At 45.2% G+C, this 21850-nt stretch overlaps 2 protein-coding genes across 2 annotated transcripts in view; both read right to left on the bottom strand.

Moving 5' to 3' along the window:
- The window catches only part of TAGLN2 (transgelin 2), a 343906-nt gene that overhangs the window by 224601 nt on the left and 97455 nt on the right, over window positions 1-21850 (bottom strand). The window lies entirely within an intron of this gene.
- Window positions 6061-14120, bottom strand: IGSF8 (immunoglobulin superfamily member 8). The gene is made up of 6 exons (XM_069062872.1): window positions 13865-14120; window positions 9726-10100; window positions 8744-9205; window positions 7863-8270; window positions 7105-7518; window positions 6061-6789 (listed from the first exon to the last, which is right to left on the bottom strand). The coding sequence occupies exons 1-6, from the start codon at window positions 13914-13916 to the stop codon at window positions 6674-6676; spliced, it is 1827 nt and encodes a 608-aa protein (XP_068918973.1). The 5' UTR covers window positions 13917-14120; the 3' UTR covers window positions 6061-6673.

Genomic DNA, 21850 nt, shown 5'->3' on the forward strand with positions numbered 1-21850 from the left:
CATTTCTTTCTGGGTATCATATGTTAGTAAAGACATTAACCAACCAGAGTGCCTCCAGAGGATAAGTAGGATGACAAAGAAGCTTGAGACCATGCCACGTAAAGATCATTCGAAGGAAATGGGATGTTTCGTCTGACCAAAAAGAAAAAGTTAGAGGAGACATGACAACCATTCGCAGGTGTTTGAAGAATAGTCGACATTTTGTGCATAGCCACAGTAGGCATGACTAAGAACAATGGTGGATATCACAGAGAGACAGGTTTCAGTACAATAGAAATAAAACTTCGTAACAATTCAAGTTGTCCAAAAATGGAACTGTTCTGCCTTAGGAGGTAGTTAGTTCCCTGAGCTGGAGATCTTCCAGCAAAGGCTGGATGACCACTTGTCAGGGATGTTGTAGAAGGATTCTTTTCTGAACTGGAAGGGGCCTTTGGGGTCATCTGGTCCAAATCCACATTTGTTCTGTTTGGCACCAGAGGACAGATACAGAACCAATGGGTGGAAAGCTTCCTAGTCAAGCTCCTTGAGAGGAGGGCACTTGTATCTTCCACACCTGGCATGGTGTCTGGAACCTAGTAAGTGTTTAATAAATGCTTGTTGCTTGATACAGAAAACCAAAAGGAGAGCAGGTGAGATGGACTTCAGGAAATTACATAACTCCTTTAATGACCATACACTTATGCAAGAAATAAAAGCCCATCTTTCTAATGCTGTTCTATCAGTTTCATGGGTTAATCAATCCATCAAGATAATTCAGGATTACTTGGAGGATGCCACAACAGAAATAGTCTAGTTTAATAACCCTCTGACAAATATGAGTCAAAGCATAAACCAGAGACAGACTGTGTGCTTGCCAAAGGTGTTTGCCACTATGGGAGGAGATACAATGCAAAGTTCAGGTTGAGGAGGGATTCCATATAGATGATGAAGTACTCCAGATGCTCCTGTTTGTGTATGACATTATTCTGATTTCATCAAACCCAAGGATAATACAGAGCCTAATGATACAGATATGCAGGCACTCAAAGGAGTTTGGCATGTCTATCCAAACAAGGAAGACCAAGCGGATGAAGGATGTCAGTTGCTCATATGTCAACAATAATTTGGATAGATACCCCATAGAGTGTGTGTGTGGGGGGGGTAACTTTTTTCTATCATGGCAGTCTGGTAAAGCCTGCAAATCCCTTCTCAGAATAATGTTCTTAAATTTAAATTAAACATTAGTTTTCATTTTAAATACATAAAATAAGATATGCCAGATTACAAAGGAAACCAGTTATATTGAAGTGCTTTCAGGAAATTGCAGAGCTCTTTTACTGGTGCCAAGCTTAACAGGAAACAGGGACATTTTATTGGTGTTGCTTTGGGAAGTAAGACATAGAACATAGATGAGTATCATCCAAAGAGCAATGGAGAAGGACATTGTAGATGTGAATGGGTTGCAATGTATAAACAATGCAGAACTGTGAGCAGGAATAAAAGACATTATCAAAGGGTTGTATGACAGGAAGAGAATATGGGCTAGTCATGTGGCAAGAGGAAGGGATGGCCTATGGATAACCCTTGTGTTACACCTCTGTCTTCACTTCAGAAGAAAGCAAGGAAGATTCCCAGTATATTGGGAAGACCCCCACTGACAAATGAGTAGGAGGACATGACATGGCTAGGAGTCTCATAGAATGGGCAGATATGTGATCTCTGTTGTTGGAGGAAAAATTCCCATGGATGGAATTACAGATATCTTTAAGTATACACACACACAGAAATCCTCACAGCTGTCCAAAAGTGGGATGGTTTGCCCTCATAAGATGTGACATCGCCATGACTGGAGAGCTTCAAAAGGCAGGTAAATGACCCCTTGTAAGCAATATCATTGGAAGGAATTCCCACTGAGGTTAGGGGGTATATGTCTGCAGTCCCTCCCAACTCAAAGATTCTGTGATTCTTAGTTTAATCTTTGAACTGAGAAGCATAGTTGTGGAAAGAGCACCAGATTGGGAACTGGGAGAGCAGTCTTGTTTCTGATACTAGTTTTGTGACCTTGAACAAGTTACTTAACTTGTCTGTGCTTTGGTTTCCTTATCTCTGAAAAGAGGGGTTGGATTAGGTGATCTCTGCTAGCTGTGACATTCAATTCTGTGATCAGGGAAGTGAGTAGAAACTCATTCCAAAAAAGCAGAGATTCAGGGGACCCTCTGTGTTGCCTGGTAACAGGAAAATCCATCTAGAATGAGCTGTGAGGTGGGGCCATCTGTGAAATTTCCTCAAGAGCTGGAGTGTCTGGATACACAGAGCAAGAGTGGAAATACTCACACTCATACTCACTGTAGATTCCAGTTCTCTTTCTTCCATCCCCAAGTTACCATTAGTGACTCCTTTTCTATTGTTATCATAGGCACAATGAAGGTAATGAAGGAGGATGGGTAGAGGACCCTGCATCTTGTCCAGGGCACAGGAGATGGGAACCATGGGGTGGAGAGAGCAGAACTGAGGACTACATAAAAGTAGGGGAGCTGCTTCAAGAATTTTCACTCCTCAAAGGCTGAATGAAGTGGTTAGCAGAATTGGGGCAGTTCCTTGATCTCTACTCCCACTTGTATTTGGAACCCAGTTAAAGTCCACCTGAGCAATAATAGCACATACAACTAATGTGACTGAGGGGTTCCCTCTTGGCAGCATGCAAGGGACTGAGGTCAGATGGCATGTGTGATGAAGAGGTACCTGAATCACCCAGAAGGGGATCTCAAAGAATTTAAAGACTGTCAACCTCAATGGAAAACATAAGGCTTTTCTACAACATCTGTAATAAATGTACATACAGTCTCTACTTTCACACCGTAACTTCCTTAGGCAACTCATGCTGGGATTTTTATTTTTTATTTTTAAAAATAGATTTATTTAATATTTTATTTTCCCCAATTACATGTAAAACCAGTTCTTAACATTTGTTTTTGGTTTGATTTTTTTTAATTTTGAATTTCAGATTTTCTCCCTTTCTCCCTCCCCACCTTCCCCACTCCACCTCCCTTTGAGAAGGCAAGCAATTTGATATAGATTATACCAGTGTAGTCATGCAAAACATATTTCCATATTATTCATGTTGTAAAAGAAAACATGGGCCAAAAAAAAAGAAAAAAATTTTAAATTGTGCTTCAGTCTGCATTCAGATTCTATCAGTTCTTTCCCCAGAGATGATGAACATTTTTCATTGTTAAGTTTATTGCTGAGAATAGCTAAGTCATTGACAACTGATCATTGTACAATGTTGTTGCTACTGTGTACAATCTTCTCCTAGTTCTGCTCACTTTGCTTTGTATCAGTTCATGTAAGTCTTTCCAGGTTTTTCTGAGAACATCCTGCTTGTCATTTCTTATAGTACAATAGTATTTCACGACAATCGTATACCACAACTTGTTCAGCATTCCCCAAATGATGAGCATTCTCTTAATTCTCAAGTCTTTGCCACCACTAAAAGAACTGCTTAAAATATTTGTGTACATATAGGTCCTTTTCTTTTTTTTTTAAATCTCTTTGGGATATATACTTAATAATGGTATTTCTGGGTCAAAGGGTATAGAGTTTTATGGTCCTTTGGGCATAGTTCCAAATTGCTTTCCAGAATAGTGGAATTAGTTCACAGTTTCATTGACAATGCATTAGTGTCTCAAATTTCCCACCTCCTCTTCAACATTTATCATTTTCCTTTGTTTTGTCATTTTAGCCAATCTGATAGGTGTGGGGAGGTACCTCAAAGTTGTTTTAATTTGCATTTCTCTAATCAATAGTGATTTAGAGCATTTTTAAAATGTGACTATAGATAGCTTTGATTGCTTTATCTGAAAACTGACCATTTATCAATTGGGTAATGGCTCTTATTTTTATACATTTGAGTCTGTTTTCTACATATTTGAGAAATGAGGCTGTTATCAGAAAAACTTGCTGTAAATTTTTTTTTCAGTTGTGATTACTGTGTATTTCCCTTTATCATATTTCCCCCATTTATGCTACTCTCTTTTCACCCTGTCCATCCTCAAACATGTTTTGCTTCTGATTACCACCTTCCCCAATCTGCCCTCCTTTCTATCAGCCTCCCCTACCTTTCTCTTTTCTCCTTCCCCTCCTATTTTCCTGTAAGGTAATATAGATTTCTATGCTCAACCGAGTGCACGTTATTCCCTCTTTGAACCAATTCTGATGAGAGTAAGGTGAGTAATATTCACCCCTACCTGTCCCATCTTCCCCCCCACTGTAAACACTCTTTCATGCCTCTTTTATATGAGATAATCTACCTCATCCTACCTCTCCTTTTCTCCTTCTCCTAGTACATTCCTCTCTCACCCCTTTTTATTTTTTAGATGTCATCCCATAATATTCAATTCATATCCATGTCTCTGTCTTTATATATATATATATATATACATATATATATATTTCTTCTCACTGCCTTAATAATGAGAAGATTCTTAGAAGTTACAAGTATTATCTTTCTATGTAGGGATGTAAACTGTTTAACCGAATTGAATCCGTTATAATTTTTCTTTACTACTTATACGTCTCTTGATTCTTGTGTCTGAAAGTCAAATTTTAATTCAGCTCTAGTTTTTTCATGAAGGATGCTTGAAAGTCCTCTATTTCATTGAATATCTCTGTTTTTCCCCCTGAAGGATTATAATTCAGTTTTGCTGGGAAGGTGATTGTTGGTTGTAACCCTTGCTTCTTTGCCCTCCAGAATATCATATTCCACACCTTCCAATCCTTTAATTTAGCTGCTAAATCTTGTGTTATCCTAACTGTGGCTCCATATTTGAAGCATTTCTTTCTGGTTGTTTGCAATTTTCTCCTTGACCTGGGAGCTCTGGAAATTGGCTGTAATATTCCCGAGAGTTTTCATTTTAGGATCTCTTTCAGGAGGTAATTGGTGGATTCTTTCAATTACTGTTTTACTCTCTGTTTCTAAAATATCAGGGCCAACTTATGATGTTTTGAATAAATGCAATTAGAATTTTCTTACATTGAACATATATCTGTCTCCCTGAAACTTCCACCCATTGATTGCAATTTTACCTCCTGGGTCCAACTCTAATAGTAGCTCATATTTCTATCTTTGCTTTATGGCTTGCAAAATGCTCATTTGCTCCTTGTGATAGCCCTGTGGGCTAAGTGCCAGAGAAATTATTATCCTCATTTATAAAAAAGTGGAGGTTTAGAGAAGTCAATAAACTGTTCTATGATCACACGCCTAACATGTTTGAGTTGGAATCTGAATACATGTCTCTGTTCACTCCAAGTCCAAATACTCTTTCCACCACTGTGGCTTATTATAGCAACCTAGACATTCTCTGAAACAACAACCCTTCAGATACTGGAGAACAGCAACCCTGGCCTTCTCAAGGCTTCTTTTCTCCAGGATAAATAATGCCAGTTTCCTCAACCCATCCTTTATGCTATGATGTTGGGTCAGGCATCCTTGATTTTGTCAGTCATTAACTGTCATAGAATGTGGCACAATAAATTAGCCACAATACTTCAGAGGGGTCTGAGCCAGGCAGAGTACAATGGAACTATCACCTCCCTCTTCTGGACAGTCTCTCAAGGCAGCCTAATTTATTTTAGCTATATCATCACAATGCTGACTATACTAAACTTACATGAACTGCCCCATCTATCTCTTCCTATTCTTGTACAGTTGACCTCTTCTGAACCAGAGTGGTATTTTATATTTGTCCTTATTAAAATTCATCTTGTTACTGTCAACCCATTTCAGTCTGTAGAGATTTTGTGGTCTTTGATTCTAACCAACCAAGATATTTGCTTCCTTCCAGCTTTGTGTCATGCCAAAATTATACCTGGATACAAGTCACTGATAAGAATATTGAAGAGAATAAGGCCAAACAGAGAACTCTACTGGACACCTCCCAACAGGCTGATATTGATCCATTAATTTATAGGTTTGTCAGTCTTTACTATCTCCCTTCTATGGCCCCCTTCTACATACACATTAACACTAATTCTTTCTAGCTCCTTAGGAAGAGAAAGAGGAAAGATATGCCTAGTACCAGATTTTGTTAAAAAAAAAAAGACCTTTATTCACATTTTAGAAAAAAAAACTGTTTGGGGGTAAGAGGTAATGGAATGTCCATGGAAAGGGGAAAAGGTCAGAAAAGAGATCCAGGAGTTGGAGAGGAGGGCACTGGAGAGGAGGGCACTGATCTCCACTTGAGGCAAGTAGGATTGGGGCTGTGCCTGTGGCTTTGGAAAACCTCCCAGCCTGGCAGAACAGAGGGGGAAATCCTGGTTCCCCCCCCCAAATAAATAAAAAGGGTAGGAGACAGAAGGACCACATTGGGAGTATAAGGTAGAGAAAATTTAGGCAACTGATGTTGGGCTGGGAGTTGGGCTGGAAGACAGTTTGTACCTATAGAAACAAGAGAGTTGAGGGAGGGTGTAAAAGGTGAGCTTGGACTTCTCCCACCTAACCTCATTATGGTGCACAGCCTGATACCCCAAAGGAAAACAGCCTTGAATGGACATGTGAGATCCTGGGGCAAGGACATAGGATAGAACTAAGGCATCCAATGTCATAGCTTCTCTTAACAGTGGGAAATGGTCAGGAATGTAAGGAGTAGGTATGATTTCCGGGGATCCCAGAACCTCACCATGGTGGGGTTAGGGTTCACCGCTTTCTCAGTCTTTTCATGAAGCAACAAGTGACAGTGCTAAGGATGGTGATGCCTGTGACCAGAGCAGCCCCTGTACCCACCAGCAGGGGCACGAACAGAGTGTCCAGGGCTGAAAAGGAAGAAAAGAAAAAATCTGTCAGTGACATTCTTGTCCCTTCCACCTACCTTTTGTAGCTTTGGTCTTCCCCTAATCTTCTCCTCCAATTCCCAATAAACCCCCTATCTACATTAGCCTCTGCTTCCACAGTTTGTGGTGGGGATGGGGGGGTGTGATTTAAGGGCCTCAAAAATAGCTCTCATTTCTAGAAATCCTCCAAGGTTTAACAAAGTGTTTTCCTCACAATAGTCCTATAAGGCAAGGGCAGGAGTCAAAGCTGAATGTATTGGGATTACAGTATAAGGGTTATTGACGGAGGTTACTCACGAAGGGTATAGGGGTAGACGGTGATGGGCTCAGAGCGGGCACTGCCTGCTTGGTACCAGCTGTAGTCAGCATGCTGCACCCAAGCGCTGGGGGCACAGTGGTATACTCCTTCATCCTCTGGCCCCAGCTCATGTAGTCTCAATCGGTGGCTTCGGGGCCCAACCTGCTCCACACTGACAGCACCTCCACCTGGCCGGATCCCAAGTTCTGCCACACCATCTCGGCCCATGCCACCAACCAGCTGGGGAGGGGGTGGAACCAGGCCTGGCTCCCCTAACCGTTCCACCCACCAGCTGGTGGCCAGTCGTAGGCCTGGGGGGCCCCCCGTCACAGAGATGTTGCAGAACAGAGAGGCTGTCTCTCCCCGGTATACTGTGCCCCCTGCCAGCCATGCCACAGCTTCCAGTACCACACCTATGAGGCACAGGAGAATGAGGTCAGGGGCTGCTGGCCTAGGAAATGCCTAGAGGATTTTGGGGAGAGGTAGGAAATTATGGAATATTAGCCTTTCCCTGCTCTATCAATTATTCTGCATAAAATAGTTTTGGGCAAGGAGGGAATCACTTTGACATAAGAATAGACAGTGGAGACAAAGGTATTTATTGGAGAGAGGAAGGAGGGAAGGTTTCCCTGGAAATCTTTTGTAGAGTGATCCATGACCTGTCTCAGGGCATCCTCCAGGTGACTCTCCCTATTTAGGAGTCTTCTTCATGCTGATGTAGATTTACCCCCCCCCCAGTCCCTCTACACCCTCTTACCTTCTTCCCTCACATGCACAGGGAGGGGCCGAGAACGAACACTGGCGGCCTCCCGAAGCCGGGCCCCAGGTCCCCGAACATAGGCCCGTGCCAGGCAACGGTATGTGCCTGCATCACCAGGCCTTGCTGCCTCCAGCCGCAGACGGTAGGTAATAGGTGCCACCTTTTCCATGGAGATATGTCGGTCCTCATAGCCTGGGCCCAGGCTGCCTATGCCTTCTGTGTCCAATTGGGCCACCAGGTGCCCAGGCCCAGGGGCCCCTGCAGGTGCCATCTCCCAGCCCACAGAGTAGGCAGCACGGGGCCCTGGCGGGGGTAATGCCCCTGATACATTACACAGCAGCTCTAGGGACTCTCCGGGGCCTACCCGCAGCTCCCCAGGGCCCACAACTACGGCCAACTGGCTGGCTGAAACATACAATGGGGTCAGGGTGGGGAGTCAGAGAAGAAAGAGATGATTACTAAGGAGTCAGGGCATAGGATCTTCAACCTCACAATCATGACTTGAGTTTCTCATCCAAAACAATATCCTTAAGACAGATTTCACCCCCATCTCTCCCTCTTGGGCCCTTTTGTGGTGAGGAAGAAGAGAAAAAAGAACAGACTGCATCAGACAACCCTGCCTTCATCCTTAAGCCATGTGCCTCAGGCCTGACCACTGCCAATTCCAGCTATCTGAGTAGGGGAAGGCCCCGAAGCAAGTAACTAGAGTATCGATGCCACTCACCCTGCCCTCCCCCCAGGAAGTGGGTCTCTAGAACCAGCCTGGGCTCATCTTGCTCACTCTAGCACCTGAAACACAGTGGGCACCGATCCCTGCCCCAGTTCCTGCCATTCCCACTTTAATACCAAGCCAGAGGCTGGTTGCTAGGAACACTCACCAAGGGTCTGCACATCCACATGGGCCAGCACTGCCCGCTTCTCCCCAATCTGGGCCCAGCTGCCATCAGGGTCTTGGATCCATTCAGCAGCAGTGCAATGGTAGGTGCCAGCATCCTCCGGCTGGGCACCCCCCAGCACTAGCCGGTACCGCTCAGCACCCTCTTTGCTCAGCCGCAACTCGCCTGTGGTCAGTTGCTCAGCATAGGGTGCCCCAGCCTCCACTGCCAGGTCAGGTCGAAGCCCAACCACCTCTTCCAGTGTTGCCCTCCCCACAGGTGCCTCAGGCACTGCCCGCCCAAAGGACACTGCCAGGTGTGTGTGTTCCTGGGTGCTCGTCCGAGCCACACAGCCAAGGGCCAATTCCTGGCCCTCTGGCACTACCAGGCGTGGGGGTGAGGATGAGCCCTGGCGACCTCGGGGCCCTGGAGGGGCAGCAGAGACCTGCAACACATCTGGAAGGACTAAGAGAGAATAATTAGAATGAGGATTGTGGTTGTGCACATCAGGAAGTTGAAATCTTAGGCTGCTTATACACAAACATATACACACGTACACGTACATGTACATATACGTATGTGTATGCATGTATATATGTATGTTCGATTTCCCTAAACAGATAAGAAAAATCTTAAGAGGGTATGCAAAGTTCCCTCTTCTCCAACCAGTCTAGGCAAAGCTCTCCAAGTTGCAGAGAAAGTCCTGTAGCCCTACGTACCATAGGCCCTTCTGGGGACTCCCTGGGGCTTCTCCAACCAGAACAAAAAGGGAAGGGATGATGAAAGTAACTTTTTTTGAAGGACGGTGCAGTGTTATGGAAAGAATCCTGGCCTAGTAGACAGCAGGCCTGGGTTCTAGCCTTGGCTCTGCTGGGGGCTTTTTCCTCACTGATAAATAGTTGGACTCAGTCTTGGTCCCTTCCACATCAGTGATTCTTTAATAGAGAGAACGCTCCACCCTCCCATGCCCCAGCAGCCCTGGTACCTCTCAGTTCCACCTTGCCACTGTAGCTGCCTAGGTATCGGGCATCAGTAGATGGCGTATAGCACTCATAGACACCAGCGTCTTGGGTCTGTAGGCGTGAGATTCGAAGCAGTACAGCATCACCCTGGAGCCGCTGAACCTGAATATCACCCGATGCCACCCGGGGTCCAAATACAGCATATGGGAAGCGGCTGTCCCGTGTGCTGATTATGCCCAATGCTGACTCCGGTGCCTCAGGTCGGTAGAGAAACCACTCAAAGTCTTGCTGTGAGGGACCGTCATAGTTGGTGACATTGCAGGAGATGGAGATGGCAGTGCCTGCCACTCGGTACAGGGGTCCCTTAGGCATCACCACCTCCCGGGCACCACACACACCTGAAGTGAACATTGGGCATGTCAAGGATGACAGGGCCCCTGATCTGAAGGGCCATTCACCAGCAGGGGACCTGGGGGATGTTGGGAGAAAGGGCATATGGGTCTTAATCATAAGTAAAAGTAATAGGGCAGAAGAGACTTTCTCCCTCCTTCACTCTTCCTAGATCTCTCTGTTCTGTTTACCATCACCATGCCCCCTTCAGAGATGGCATTGTGAAGGTGGGGGAGGGTTTCCCTGGTTGTGGGATTCCCAGGATGGGAATGGGCATTTCCTGTCATGTATTCTACTGACACTAGCTTGCCCCTCTGCCCTTAAAGGATGAGAACCAAGGGAAGGTCTGATTCAGAAGGGCCCATTGTCTCAGCTGCTCATACTAGTAGGGGCTGTGCCACCTGGGGCCATGGAACAATGGAGCCAGTAGCCTCGAGCTGGGCAGGGCCTGGACGCAGATGGAGTCATTCCTCCTCTGGGGACAATGTGCTATCCCCCACTACTACCCTCTCCAGCTGTGGACGGTGAGCTCACTGATTTCTCCACCTCGATAGACAGATACCCCCGCAGCTGAGGCCATCAATGCCAAAGGCTGCCCCCATGAGAACCATCATGCTATCGTCCCCTCCCATAGAATCTTGACATCTCTTTCCGGACCCTCTGCAAGCCTCCCCAACTTATCTTACTGCTGTTGGCCCCTTCTGTCTCCCAGGAGCCTAAACAATAGAGCCTGGCTTGCATGGTGATTTGCATCTAATTTACATATTCATTTCATGTCATGCTTCATGTCAACTCTCTCCTTTCCCTCTCTGTAAAGTTCTCATAGGCTGAGCCCCTCCTCCCATGGGAGAAGAGGATGAGGAGGGATCCACACAGATTGTCCAACACCCCCTTCCAAGCTGTTTCTTGTTGAGCTCTGCTTTGGGTCAGCTCCCTCATTTCTTCCACAGTGCCTTCTGCTTTAGGGCAGCCTCACTTTCCAATATTCTCTAGTTATCTTTACCTTTCCTGTGTTCCCACGGGAGTGTCCCTGGGGATTAGGATTGGAGGGAAACACAGAGGCTGATGAAATCTCAGGGTGAACTGTCATGGCCTGATGCCCCTGATCAGAAAAACCTGGGCTCTTCCACCCCGAATCATCTAGTGTTCCAGTTTCCTTCAGCCTGGAATTCTGAAGTCACTTCCTATTAGACACATTCTAACAGAAACCAGGAACTGATGAGGAGACTTTGGAATCTTTGGTTCTGTTTCCACTAACCTTCTCTAACATTCTCTAAAACTCACAGCTGCTTCTTCCTGACTTGATCAACTAAGGGTCGAAAGAATAGGGGGAGGATTAGATGAGGGACTCAGTGCCAGGTACATAGTAAATGCCGAAGAGATGTTTGTCGATTGATTGATAGTAGATGCAATAATAATATCTCAGCCTTTACAGTTAAATCAGTCTACATGCATTTTCTCGTTGTATACTTAACAACTGCCCAGCAGGAGAGATTCATGTAAGTATTGCCCTCCTCATTTTGTAGGGCTTGGAGAATTTAAGTAATTTGCCCAAGGCTAGTAAAGCTTAATTCTCTTTCCATTTTATACCACTGTTTCCATTCCATTTCAACTTAACATTAACGGTTCTATATGCATGGGCAAGTCATCCCATCATTCTAGGACTCAATTTCCTCATCTGTAGAATATAAAATCTAGATGAGATTATTTCTCAAGTCCCTTTGGGTTCTAGAATTTTATGAGTCTGTGAGTCAGAAGGGCTCAGCCTCCAGCTGGTTTCATAACCAGGGAGACAATAAAGAGACCAAACCACTACCAAGTTACCCAACTGCACCAGGTCTGGCCTTCTGTTTATAAGAGGGATTCTTCCCACCCCCAGACTCCTACACCTGTATGTTGATGCTCCAAGATCCCCATGGGAAAGTACCCCTCATCTTTGGAATTGACCACTGCAAGATCTACTCCAGCCTACTGCCTGTCCCTCCTCCTACACTCATTTGCTCTCCCCCCCCCAAAAAAAAACCCTTAGGACTCCTACCTGAACATCATACTGCCAGTTGGGAAAAGCAGGCCATGTGCTAAGCAACCATTTCCTGTGGGTACCTACTTCCCCAACTGCCCAGCCCCAGGGACAGGTAGGGAGAAAAAAGACATCCTCTTCCAATCACCATGACCTAGGAGTCCACTCAGCCAAGCTGAGGGTAAGACAGAGGAGTTTGGGGACATCATGAAGCATCAGCAGATCTCTGGCCTAAAAACAGGTGACTAGGACAATTATTACTGACACTCTATTAATTCAGGCTCAAATACTAAAATAAGTCCTGGAAAGTGAAATGGGGCATCAGTTTTCCTAATGTTAGGATACAATTCAATTCTTCCACTGTCTTACTTCCTCCAACTCCCCACCTTCTCTAGGAAGCCCTCATGCGAAGGTCACACAAACATTAATTAGCTATTATTGACTGGCATCTTATCATATTGTACATGTTCCCACAGCAGCCTTCCAACCCTGCTTGGTCATGGGAAGGTACAAGGCCCAGATTTCCTGCCTGCACTGGGTAGCTCCCCTACTCACTGCAATGCCAGGGGCAAATGGTGCTTAGAGATTTTAAGATTAAAGACTCCACAGACACCAGGCTGATGTTATCAGAGACTGACTTCCCCACATCCATCCTTGCCAACATACTCTGAACCCCAGACTTAGTAACAGAGGATGAGGTGGAGTAGAGAAAGGCTTTGTGTTTCTAAGAAAGTCCCCACAAAACTGCCCATAGCCTAGCCATTTAGCTGCAACTGTTAATGGAGTGGACAAATGGGCCAGGAAGGGAAATAAGGTAAGAAACCTATAATAGTGTGGATGGTGGGGAAGTGGGGGAGGGAGATGAGAGAACAGCTTAGAAAAGGGGTTTAGAACCTGAGGAAAATTCAGAGAGAGTAGAAACCTTGGGTTAGAGGAGGGCAGAAAGAGAATGGGGGGGGGGCCTGGAAAAAAGCACCAAACTGAGAGGGGTCCAAAAAGCTGGGTCAGGACAATAAAGGGAACAGAGAGAAGGAACCCAGAGTTGACCAAAAAAAGTGGGAGGGGGGCCGAAAGGGGTCACTGCCCCTGAGGAAACAATCTTCTAGTGAAGTCAAGGGGGCAATTAGGGTAGACTTCAAAGATTCTGGGCAGAGTCAGCCCCTTGGTCTCCTGCCAGCTCTGGGGCAATTATGAGGGCGGGCACTGCCCACGCCTAGGCCAAGCACAGAAAGCTGCAGTGCTCCTAGGGTCTGGCTCTGCTGGTACACAGAAGCGCACCCGAGGTGGGGGGGAAAGAGTTTGGGCATGGCATCCTAGAGATTGGCCATGGCGTTGGAGTTCGGTGGGGTAGCCACTTCAGTAGCTCTTCACCCGATCCTCCACCAAACAGCTGGAGAGGAGGAGCCTGGAGCTGGGAAACCCCTTCCCCGCTCCCCCCCCCCCACTACACCCTCTTCCTAATCGGCTCAGCTAGAGGCCACAGATACCAGCTGGGTACAGTCCTGCGCGCCTGGGTCTGGAGGAGCCCATAGGGCAGTCGGTGCCGGGCCAGAGGCCCGAGGCAGCAGCGGCTGAGATGAAACTGCCATCCCAGGGTAGAATGAGGATGACCTGGTCCCCGCCAAGGTTGCCCGCCCGAAACAGGCGCAGGGAAAGGGGAAGGGGCAAGGTTCAGCTGGAAAGGGGATGAGCCGGGCTGGCAGGACGTGGGGCAGGAAAGGCACGGGGAGATCCGGGGCTCCTCTTTCTTACCAAGCATTAGCAGCAGCAGCAGCAGCCACTGAGTGCGCCCGGGGGCTCCCATGCTGCGTGCTGCAGAATCCGGGGAGGATCCGGGGGGCGGCTCGGGCTCTGGGGGGCCAAGGGCTCGGGGGGCGCATGCCCGGCTGGAGGGAGTGAGGTGCACCAAGCCGGAGCTACTGCGTCCCCTCCTTCCTCTTCCTCCTCCTCCCCCTCCTCCTCCTTCTCCTACTCCTCCCGCTTTCCCTCTCCCTCCCTTCGGGCTTCGGGGCCTGGCCCGCCCCACCTCCGCCCGGCAGGGCTCCGCCCAGGCCCCGCCTCTGCCCGGCCTCTCCTCCTCCCCTTCTCCGGGGGCCAATGGTTGGCACTTCTCTCCAATCCTGATTCCTAGTGCCTAGGCCTGGGGGCCTTACCCCTCTCCCCAGCCACATCCAATTTGCCCCAGGGTCCTCGCTGACACCCCAACTTAAGGAAAGGGGAGGACCTCTGGGGGTGGGGGGAGGGCGGAAGAAACCAGGAGCAAGCGGCGTCCGCGAGGTTGGGGGCCAGCTTTGAATCCAGCTGTTTCCTGCTGGGCCTTGGGGCCTTCCCAGCTGGCTGTGAGAACCTAGGTGGGGTGGGGGCTGGGGCTGGGGCAGGCGGGTCTGGGATAAGTAAATGGGCATGTTTAGAAAGAAGAGCTCACTCAAAGCTTCGTGGAAGAAGGAGAGTCCCTGCTTTTCCTCTAGAAAGAGAAAGAGGAATTCTGTCTACATCGAAGAACTGCCACGGGGGTGGGGCAAGAAAGGTGCTGCCTGAAGGTCCGGGCTAGATAAGAGCATCTATCTCGGTTCCTTCCTGTCTGGAGCTTGTAATTCATAGAACCACCAGATTTAGAAGTTGAAAAGAGGAGCCTGAGATACACATCATCTAATTCAACCCCTCATTTTGCTGAAAAGGAAACTGAGGCTCAGAGGTCGGCAACGATTGTTCAAGGTCACCTACTTAACAAGGAGCAGAGCTAGGATTCAAACTGATGTCCTCTGACTCCAGATTCAGTGTTGTGGAACCCCTGGTTTCCTTCCAGACTCCTCTCAAGTGCCCCCTTCTTCGTAAAACCTTTACTGGTCGGGTCCCCCAACTTCACCCCCAGCCACTAGGCTCCTCCCCAAATTACCTTATATTCCTTTTGCATGCATTCTGAATATACTGCTGTGTACATTTTGTCACCTTCATTAGGATGGAATCTCCTTGAGAAGAGGGACTGTTTTTGCTTTTGTACCCCCAGTACTTAGCACAATGCCTGGCACATAGTAAAAGATCAATAAATATCGATTCATTGATTCCTCGTTTCTCTTCACTAATAATAGCCTGACCCTGTATCATTGGCATCTATGAGAGATATATAAGCAGCTGCCTCCTGCTTTAAGGTTCTGGAGCTGCAGAAATCTCACAGAGAAAAAAGAAGTGACTACCTGTGAGAGGAGGCAGGTCATAAGAACTGGGAGGAAGCAAAGGAAAGGGAGAACTTCATCTCTGTCTCTTTGAGGAAGGGAACCTTAGTGGCTGAGAACAGAGGGCCCTTTAAGAAGGAGCTTGAGATCTCAGAACCAGGGAAGGAAAACTTCCTTATCTCTCCCCTCCAGTCTTTCTCCTTTGAGCACCTCCAGGATCCAGCCAGGGTTGAGGGGACAGAAAGAGCTGAGTTCTTATTTCTACTAACATTCTAGCATTAAATTTGAGAAATTAATGCAGTACTTTTACTTGCAACAAGGATCTGTTGACTTGAAAGTTTGGTTAAAGGAGGCAACTGGCTAGGTGATATATATTTAATCATTTATTTCCTTAAATCTAGCCATATATACATGTATGGAGCCAGATAAAATCTGACTGCCTGAACAAAAGAAGGAGAAGGCTTAAATATCTTTTAGAACCATCCTGATTTAGGGTGGCTGTGCCACTCAAATTTATGATCTCCATATATGTTTAATCATGGTATGAGAAAGGAATTTTCTTAATTGAATAGGTGATAAATACAATAAAATAAGAGAGTTGACCAAGTGTCAGTTGAAATTATGACCCAGGATATCTGTGTTTCTTTACCATTAACATGACATAACATAGTATATGTCCAAAAAAGTTAAGATAAGAAAAAGTCCCATTACTCAAGATAGTGTCTCAGGATAAGGTTCTTATCCTTAATGGCCATAAAGTCAGCCTCACCTGACCTTGTTGAGATAGGAAGAGGTAGTCTCTGAGTTTACTCAGAGAACAAAGAAGCTGTTAGGTCCAGGCTCTTCTTCTGGTTGATTAGTTCAGGCTCTGGCCTGTTATTAAGGTGCAAAAATCATATTAAATGATTATCAGATCCCAAGCTGCATCCTGCTGCAAAAGCCCATCTTTTTTTTAACATCAGTATGTTCAATATCAAAATTCTCAATAATAAATATTATATAACAAATGTTTAATTAAATTGAATTATGTGGTGGTGACTCATGAAACACCATCTTAGAAAAACCAAAATGGTGACTCCAAACGTCATTGGAAAGGATATAGTTTGTAAAAGTGTGCAGGCTATAGCACATTACCAACAGTGACTTTAATGAGAAAGTAGCATAATAGATGATACCAGGGACTCCCTGTTATAGGATAATCCAAACAATCCGGCCTACTTGGGGTTTCTGTACATAGCATTCCCTTTCCTGCCTCCATGCTTTGCAGAGGCTGCCTGTACCCCACATCTGCTATGCTCTTCCATTTCACTTCTGCCTTTGGGAATTTCTAGCTCTTTTCAGGGCTCAGCTTTTACCCAAGTTATTTTGTTCTTTTTCCCTAATCCTTCCAGTTGTTAGGGCTCTCTCATCCCTTGGGGAAAAAAAGTAGCTTGTTTTTACTTATCTATGTGTGCTATTTCCCCTCCCACCCATCAACCCCAAGAGAATGTAAACTTCTTAAGGGTAAGAATTATTATTATTATTTTTAACTTTGTACTCTTGGCATTTAGGACAATGCCTGGCTTATTTTAGCTTCTTCAAACACACCTCTTTAATTGAATTGAGTTAGGATCAGAAAAAAAAGTTAGGCTGATCATGTAGTGAGAATGAGAGATGACAGAATAAAAACAAATTCTGCACTGATTTGAAATAATATTAAAAGAACCAGAGACAGTATGATATGATGGATGGAAAACCAGTCCTATATTAGTAAGGCCTGGCTTTATGTCCTTCCTCTGACACCTGTAGGCTTTGTAACTCTTGAGCAAGTCACTTAAACTCTCAGTGGCTCCAGACAACTAAGACTTGGGGTCCTTAATCTTTTTTTTTTTTGCCTTCTATTGGAGGGCAATTGGGGTTAAATGACTTGCCCAAGTCACACAGCTAGTTTGTGTGTGTGTGTGTGTGTGTGTGTGTGTGTGTGTGTGTGTTAAGTGTCTGAGGTCGAATTTGAACTCAGGTCCTTCTGACTCCAGAGTCAGTGCTCTATTCACCGAACCACCTAGCCACCCCGATCCTTAATCTTTTTAATGGTAGTCTGGTGAAGTCCATGGACCCCTTCTCAAATCAAGGCAACAGGTATTTATTATGTGCCAGATACTGTGAATAAAGTTTTTAAATATGTAAAATAAAATTCATGGGATTAAATATGTAAAATAAAAGTCAAAGGAAAACAATTATATCGAAATACAATCATCAGCAACAATGATCAGTTATGACTTAGCTACTCTGATCAATACAATGATCCAAGACAATTCCAAAGGACTCACGATGAAAAATGCTATACCTCTTCCAGAGAATTTCTGAGTACAGATTAAAGCATATTGTTTTTCACTTTCTTTATTTTTCTTGCTTTTTCCCCCTGTATCATGGTTAGTATAGAAATATGTTCTGCGTGACTTCACATGTATAATGGGTATCCTGTTTCTTGCCTTCTCAATAGGTGGGGGAAGGGCTGGAGGGAAGAAGAGAATTTGGAATTCAAAAATTTTTTTAAACGAATGTTAAAAAATACTGTCATCAAACTATTTCTTAAAGCAAGTTCACAGAGCAACACCGCCACCCCTCCCCAGTTAAGAATTCTTGTGCTGGTTGGTAATAGGAGTTGCAACAACAGAGAGCTCTCTATCCCAGTAGAATCACCAGTCTGGTTCTCCCGCTGCCCATCCAAAAAAGGAAGGTCTCTGTTATGTTGAGTGGACCTTCTATGTAGGATTTATGGAAAGACATGAACAGGAATGACAAAAAAACAGGGATGGCTCATGATCTGCCTCCCCTCCCCCCCTTTAGTGGATGGAGGACTTATACTCATCTCTCCCCTGACTCCTTCTCTTCTCCCCCTCAAAAAGCCAAACACCCAACCTGAGACTCATAACTTAGGGATGGAGGCAAGAGGTGTGGGTGGAGAGGAGCCAGGGGCTGGACAGAGAGTCTGTTTAGGGTTGCCCCCAAAGGGTGCACTCTTCTCTATCTCCAGTTTGTGAGTTCTAAAGGCTATCAGCAGGGGGCGCCCATAGTTCAGTCCTGGCACAGCCCATCAGACACTTATGTAACTTAAGAAAAACAGGCCTGGGAGGGGGGAGACAAGGAGGGAGCATGTGAGCTTACACACCAAGACCATATGTCTCTTATACACACAGATACACACCCTGTGTCGGTAGATCCAGTACACATACAGACAGAACACACGGTATACACTGTAACATCACACTCAAGCCCTTCATAGGAATATTAGAAACCCAGACACCCAGGGACACCTTCGAAAACAAGGAAGGGTAGTGGAAAAAGACTTATACTGGGAATCAAAAGTCATGGGTTCGAATCCTGACCCTGCTACCTACCAGCTGCGTGCCTTTGGACAAGTCACGATCTCCCTAGTCATTGGTGTCTCATGTTTAAAAAGGGGGGGCGGGGCTTGACTAGATGATCTCTACCGTTAAAGTCTCTTCTAGCAATAAAACCCCACGATTCTATAAGACAGGGCCTGGGAATAGCCCAAAGCATCTAGCTTCTAGCACCCAGCACCTGGACCAGTGCTAGTTAGTTAGGTAAGACCACACCCTGCAGGGGAGGATGAGCAGAAGGCAGCCCTGGGGGAGTGCCAACCCAGACTCTAGGTGTCTATGGCATGGGTTAGCAACTGAGCCTGTCACGGAGATGTGGACACAGATGTGTGGGGTGGGGTGGGTAGGTGTTGGGCATAGCAGTGTATGCAGAAGCTACAGAAGGCCTTTTGGTTTCTGTGTTTGCTGCCCATCACCAACCTGCCACCCACTCCCCATCTGCTGCTTGCTGTCGGCACACTCTTTGCATAGGGGCTGAGGCATCCTGGCATCACATGTACCCAGAGGCAGAGTCACGTGTCACTCACCCACCCACTGATGATATACCCAAGGATGTAACCGACACACACCAGGATATACAAAAACAAATGCAGATACACTGACAAATATATGCACACAGTCACAAGCTCAGACCCACTGAGAGACACCCACAGCAGCTAATATACATAGATAGTTCAATAGATATGATTTCATCAGTGTGTATACTCCCTCCACCCACACAGATAGAAATAATAGGGAGCATTTAGATAGCACTCTTCTTACAATGCTTAGAACAAACCTGTGAGGTAGGTAGTGTTGTTATTATCTCTATTTCGCATTAACCAGTTGAGGTCTTGAGAGGTTGTGACTTGCCCAAAGGCACACGGCTAGGAAATGGTAAGCCTAACTCTAAGCCTTCTAACTCCAAACACAGAGTTCATTCCACTATATAACTGCATAGAACCTTCAAACCTTAGGCATAGGGTTTTGGGAAATTTAGGTGGCTAAACCCCTTCCCTGGTAGCCATTTTTTGGTAATAGGCTTCTCTGGATTTACCTAAGTTAGTCCTTAGACTAGTCATCTTTGGGTCTTTCTTTTGCCATCTTTGGACAGCTAGGTGACAGGATAGAGCACTAGACCTGGAGTCAGGATAGACCTGAGTTCAAATGTGGACACAGATACTTAATAGGTGTGTGACCCTGGGCAAGTGGCTTAGTTGCTATCTGCCTCAGTTGCCTTAACTTTAAAATTAGGATAACAACAGGACCTATCTCCAGAATCAAATGAGATAATATTTGTAAAGCAAATAGCATGGCATCTGGCACATAGTAGGCACTTAATAAATGCATGTTTCTGTCCTTGAAGCCTTTCCATCTTGGTAGGACCTGCCACAGATAGTGCTTTGCTGGCACATAGCCTTTAAGAACTCTGGGTCTTCTCCATGCCTTATAAGCTCCTTGGGAACAGAGATTGCTTCATTCTTTGCTTTTGTGTCCCCAGCACCTAGAACAATGAATGGAACATAGTAGATACCCAATGTAATGAGTCCCCAAACCCACTAGTATGGGACTCTCTCCTCATTGGTGGAGATCAATACCCCAAACCTGTGTCTCTTTGGGTTTTGGGAACTTCTAGAGAGAAGATGGATGATGACGATGGATAAATGAACATTGATCAGAAGTTTAGCTTGAGCCTGAAAACCACATCCACTAGACTAAAAGAAAAGTATTATTTTTTTTTTTTTTGCTTTTTTGGAGGGGGGAAGGCAGGGCAATTGGGGTTAAGTGACTTGCCCAAGGTCACACTGCTAGTAAGCATTAAGTGTCTGAGGTCGAATTTGAACTCAGGTCCTCCTGACTCCAGGGCTGGTGCCCTATTCACTGTGCCATCTAGCTGCCCCATAGACTAAAAATTTTTAAGGAGCAAATAAGAAATAATTCTAGTCCAGTATACTTTTCTCTGAAGAGCAGAGTCACCAAACTTGTTCTGGGTTCCAACCTCTTGCCTTTCTCCTCCTGGCAAGAATTAATCTTCCTTGAAGAAGGGGAAGGGGGTGGGGAGAAGAGGTTAGAGATGTCTGTTCTGCCTTCCTGTGAGCCACCCAATGACACCCTTATACTATAGGAGGGGGATAGTCATCACTACACTAATAAATGCTTGTTGATAAATTGCTGTCATGGTGACTCATGGGAAAAGTACTTTAGAAAAGAACAGATTAATTAGAAATATATACATATATACATACATAACATTGTATATGTTCCCAGCACCAAGATATGTATAGTAATAGATACACAGAAAATTGCCATAAACATCAAAATATTCACAGCAGTGCTTTTTGATATAGCAAAGAACTAGAAACCAGGTAAATGCCCATCATTTGGGGAATTGGTAAACAAATTGTGGTACATGAATGGAATGGAATGTGTTAAGAAATGTTGAATATTATGAATATAGAAAAGCTTGGAAAAACAAATCAACTGATGCAGAATGGAATAAGCATAACCAAGAAAACAATTTACACAATTATTACAACATAAATGGCAAGAACAGCCACCACAAAATAATCAAAAGTGGATGTTGCAAAATTACAAAGAACAAGTGGAGCCTCAGAGAAGAGGTATAAGAAGACATCTCACTTTTCTCTTCCCCTTCTCCCACTCCTTTGCAGAGGTGGAGAGGTGTGGGCTCCATGGCTATGAAACATTGCATATATTTTCAGGGAGGGGTTATGGTTTGATTGGTTTTGCTGATTGTTTTTCCCCCTTCTTTTCTTTTTTCCTTTAAAATTTTGTTTTTGTTATATGGGACAGCTCTCTGACAAGGGAAAGGGGAGGAAGACTTGGGAAATATAGGTGATATAAAAAATGCTCAATAAAAATTTATTTTAAAAAGAAATAGATACTCATAGTCATAAATAAAACTCTTGTGCACATTTGACTCTTTCTTACAAATATGTGTAAATTTAGTATCATGGTGCTGTGGTGGGAACCAAGATGATAGACTTTAGATGGGATAAGTTTATGAGACCTTTTCCTTCTGCAGTTCTAAAGAGCTTGCTTTGACAACATTCTAAACAGGGACAATTCTCTCTCTATGCAGCCACTGAAATAGGCAGACACAGTGAGGCCGAATTTCGCAGACACATACTGTAATATGTACAACTTCTCTTGTTACCCTCTAGTTGGCTCTGATGTAAGCC

Source organism: Petaurus breviceps, unplaced genomic scaffold, assembly GCF_028583685.1.
Source record: "Petaurus breviceps papuanus isolate PSGF00001 unplaced genomic scaffold, PetGlider_PUasm1.0 90510, whole genome shotgun sequence".
Taxonomy (NCBI): domain Eukaryota; kingdom Metazoa; phylum Chordata; class Mammalia; order Diprotodontia; family Petauridae; genus Petaurus; species Petaurus breviceps.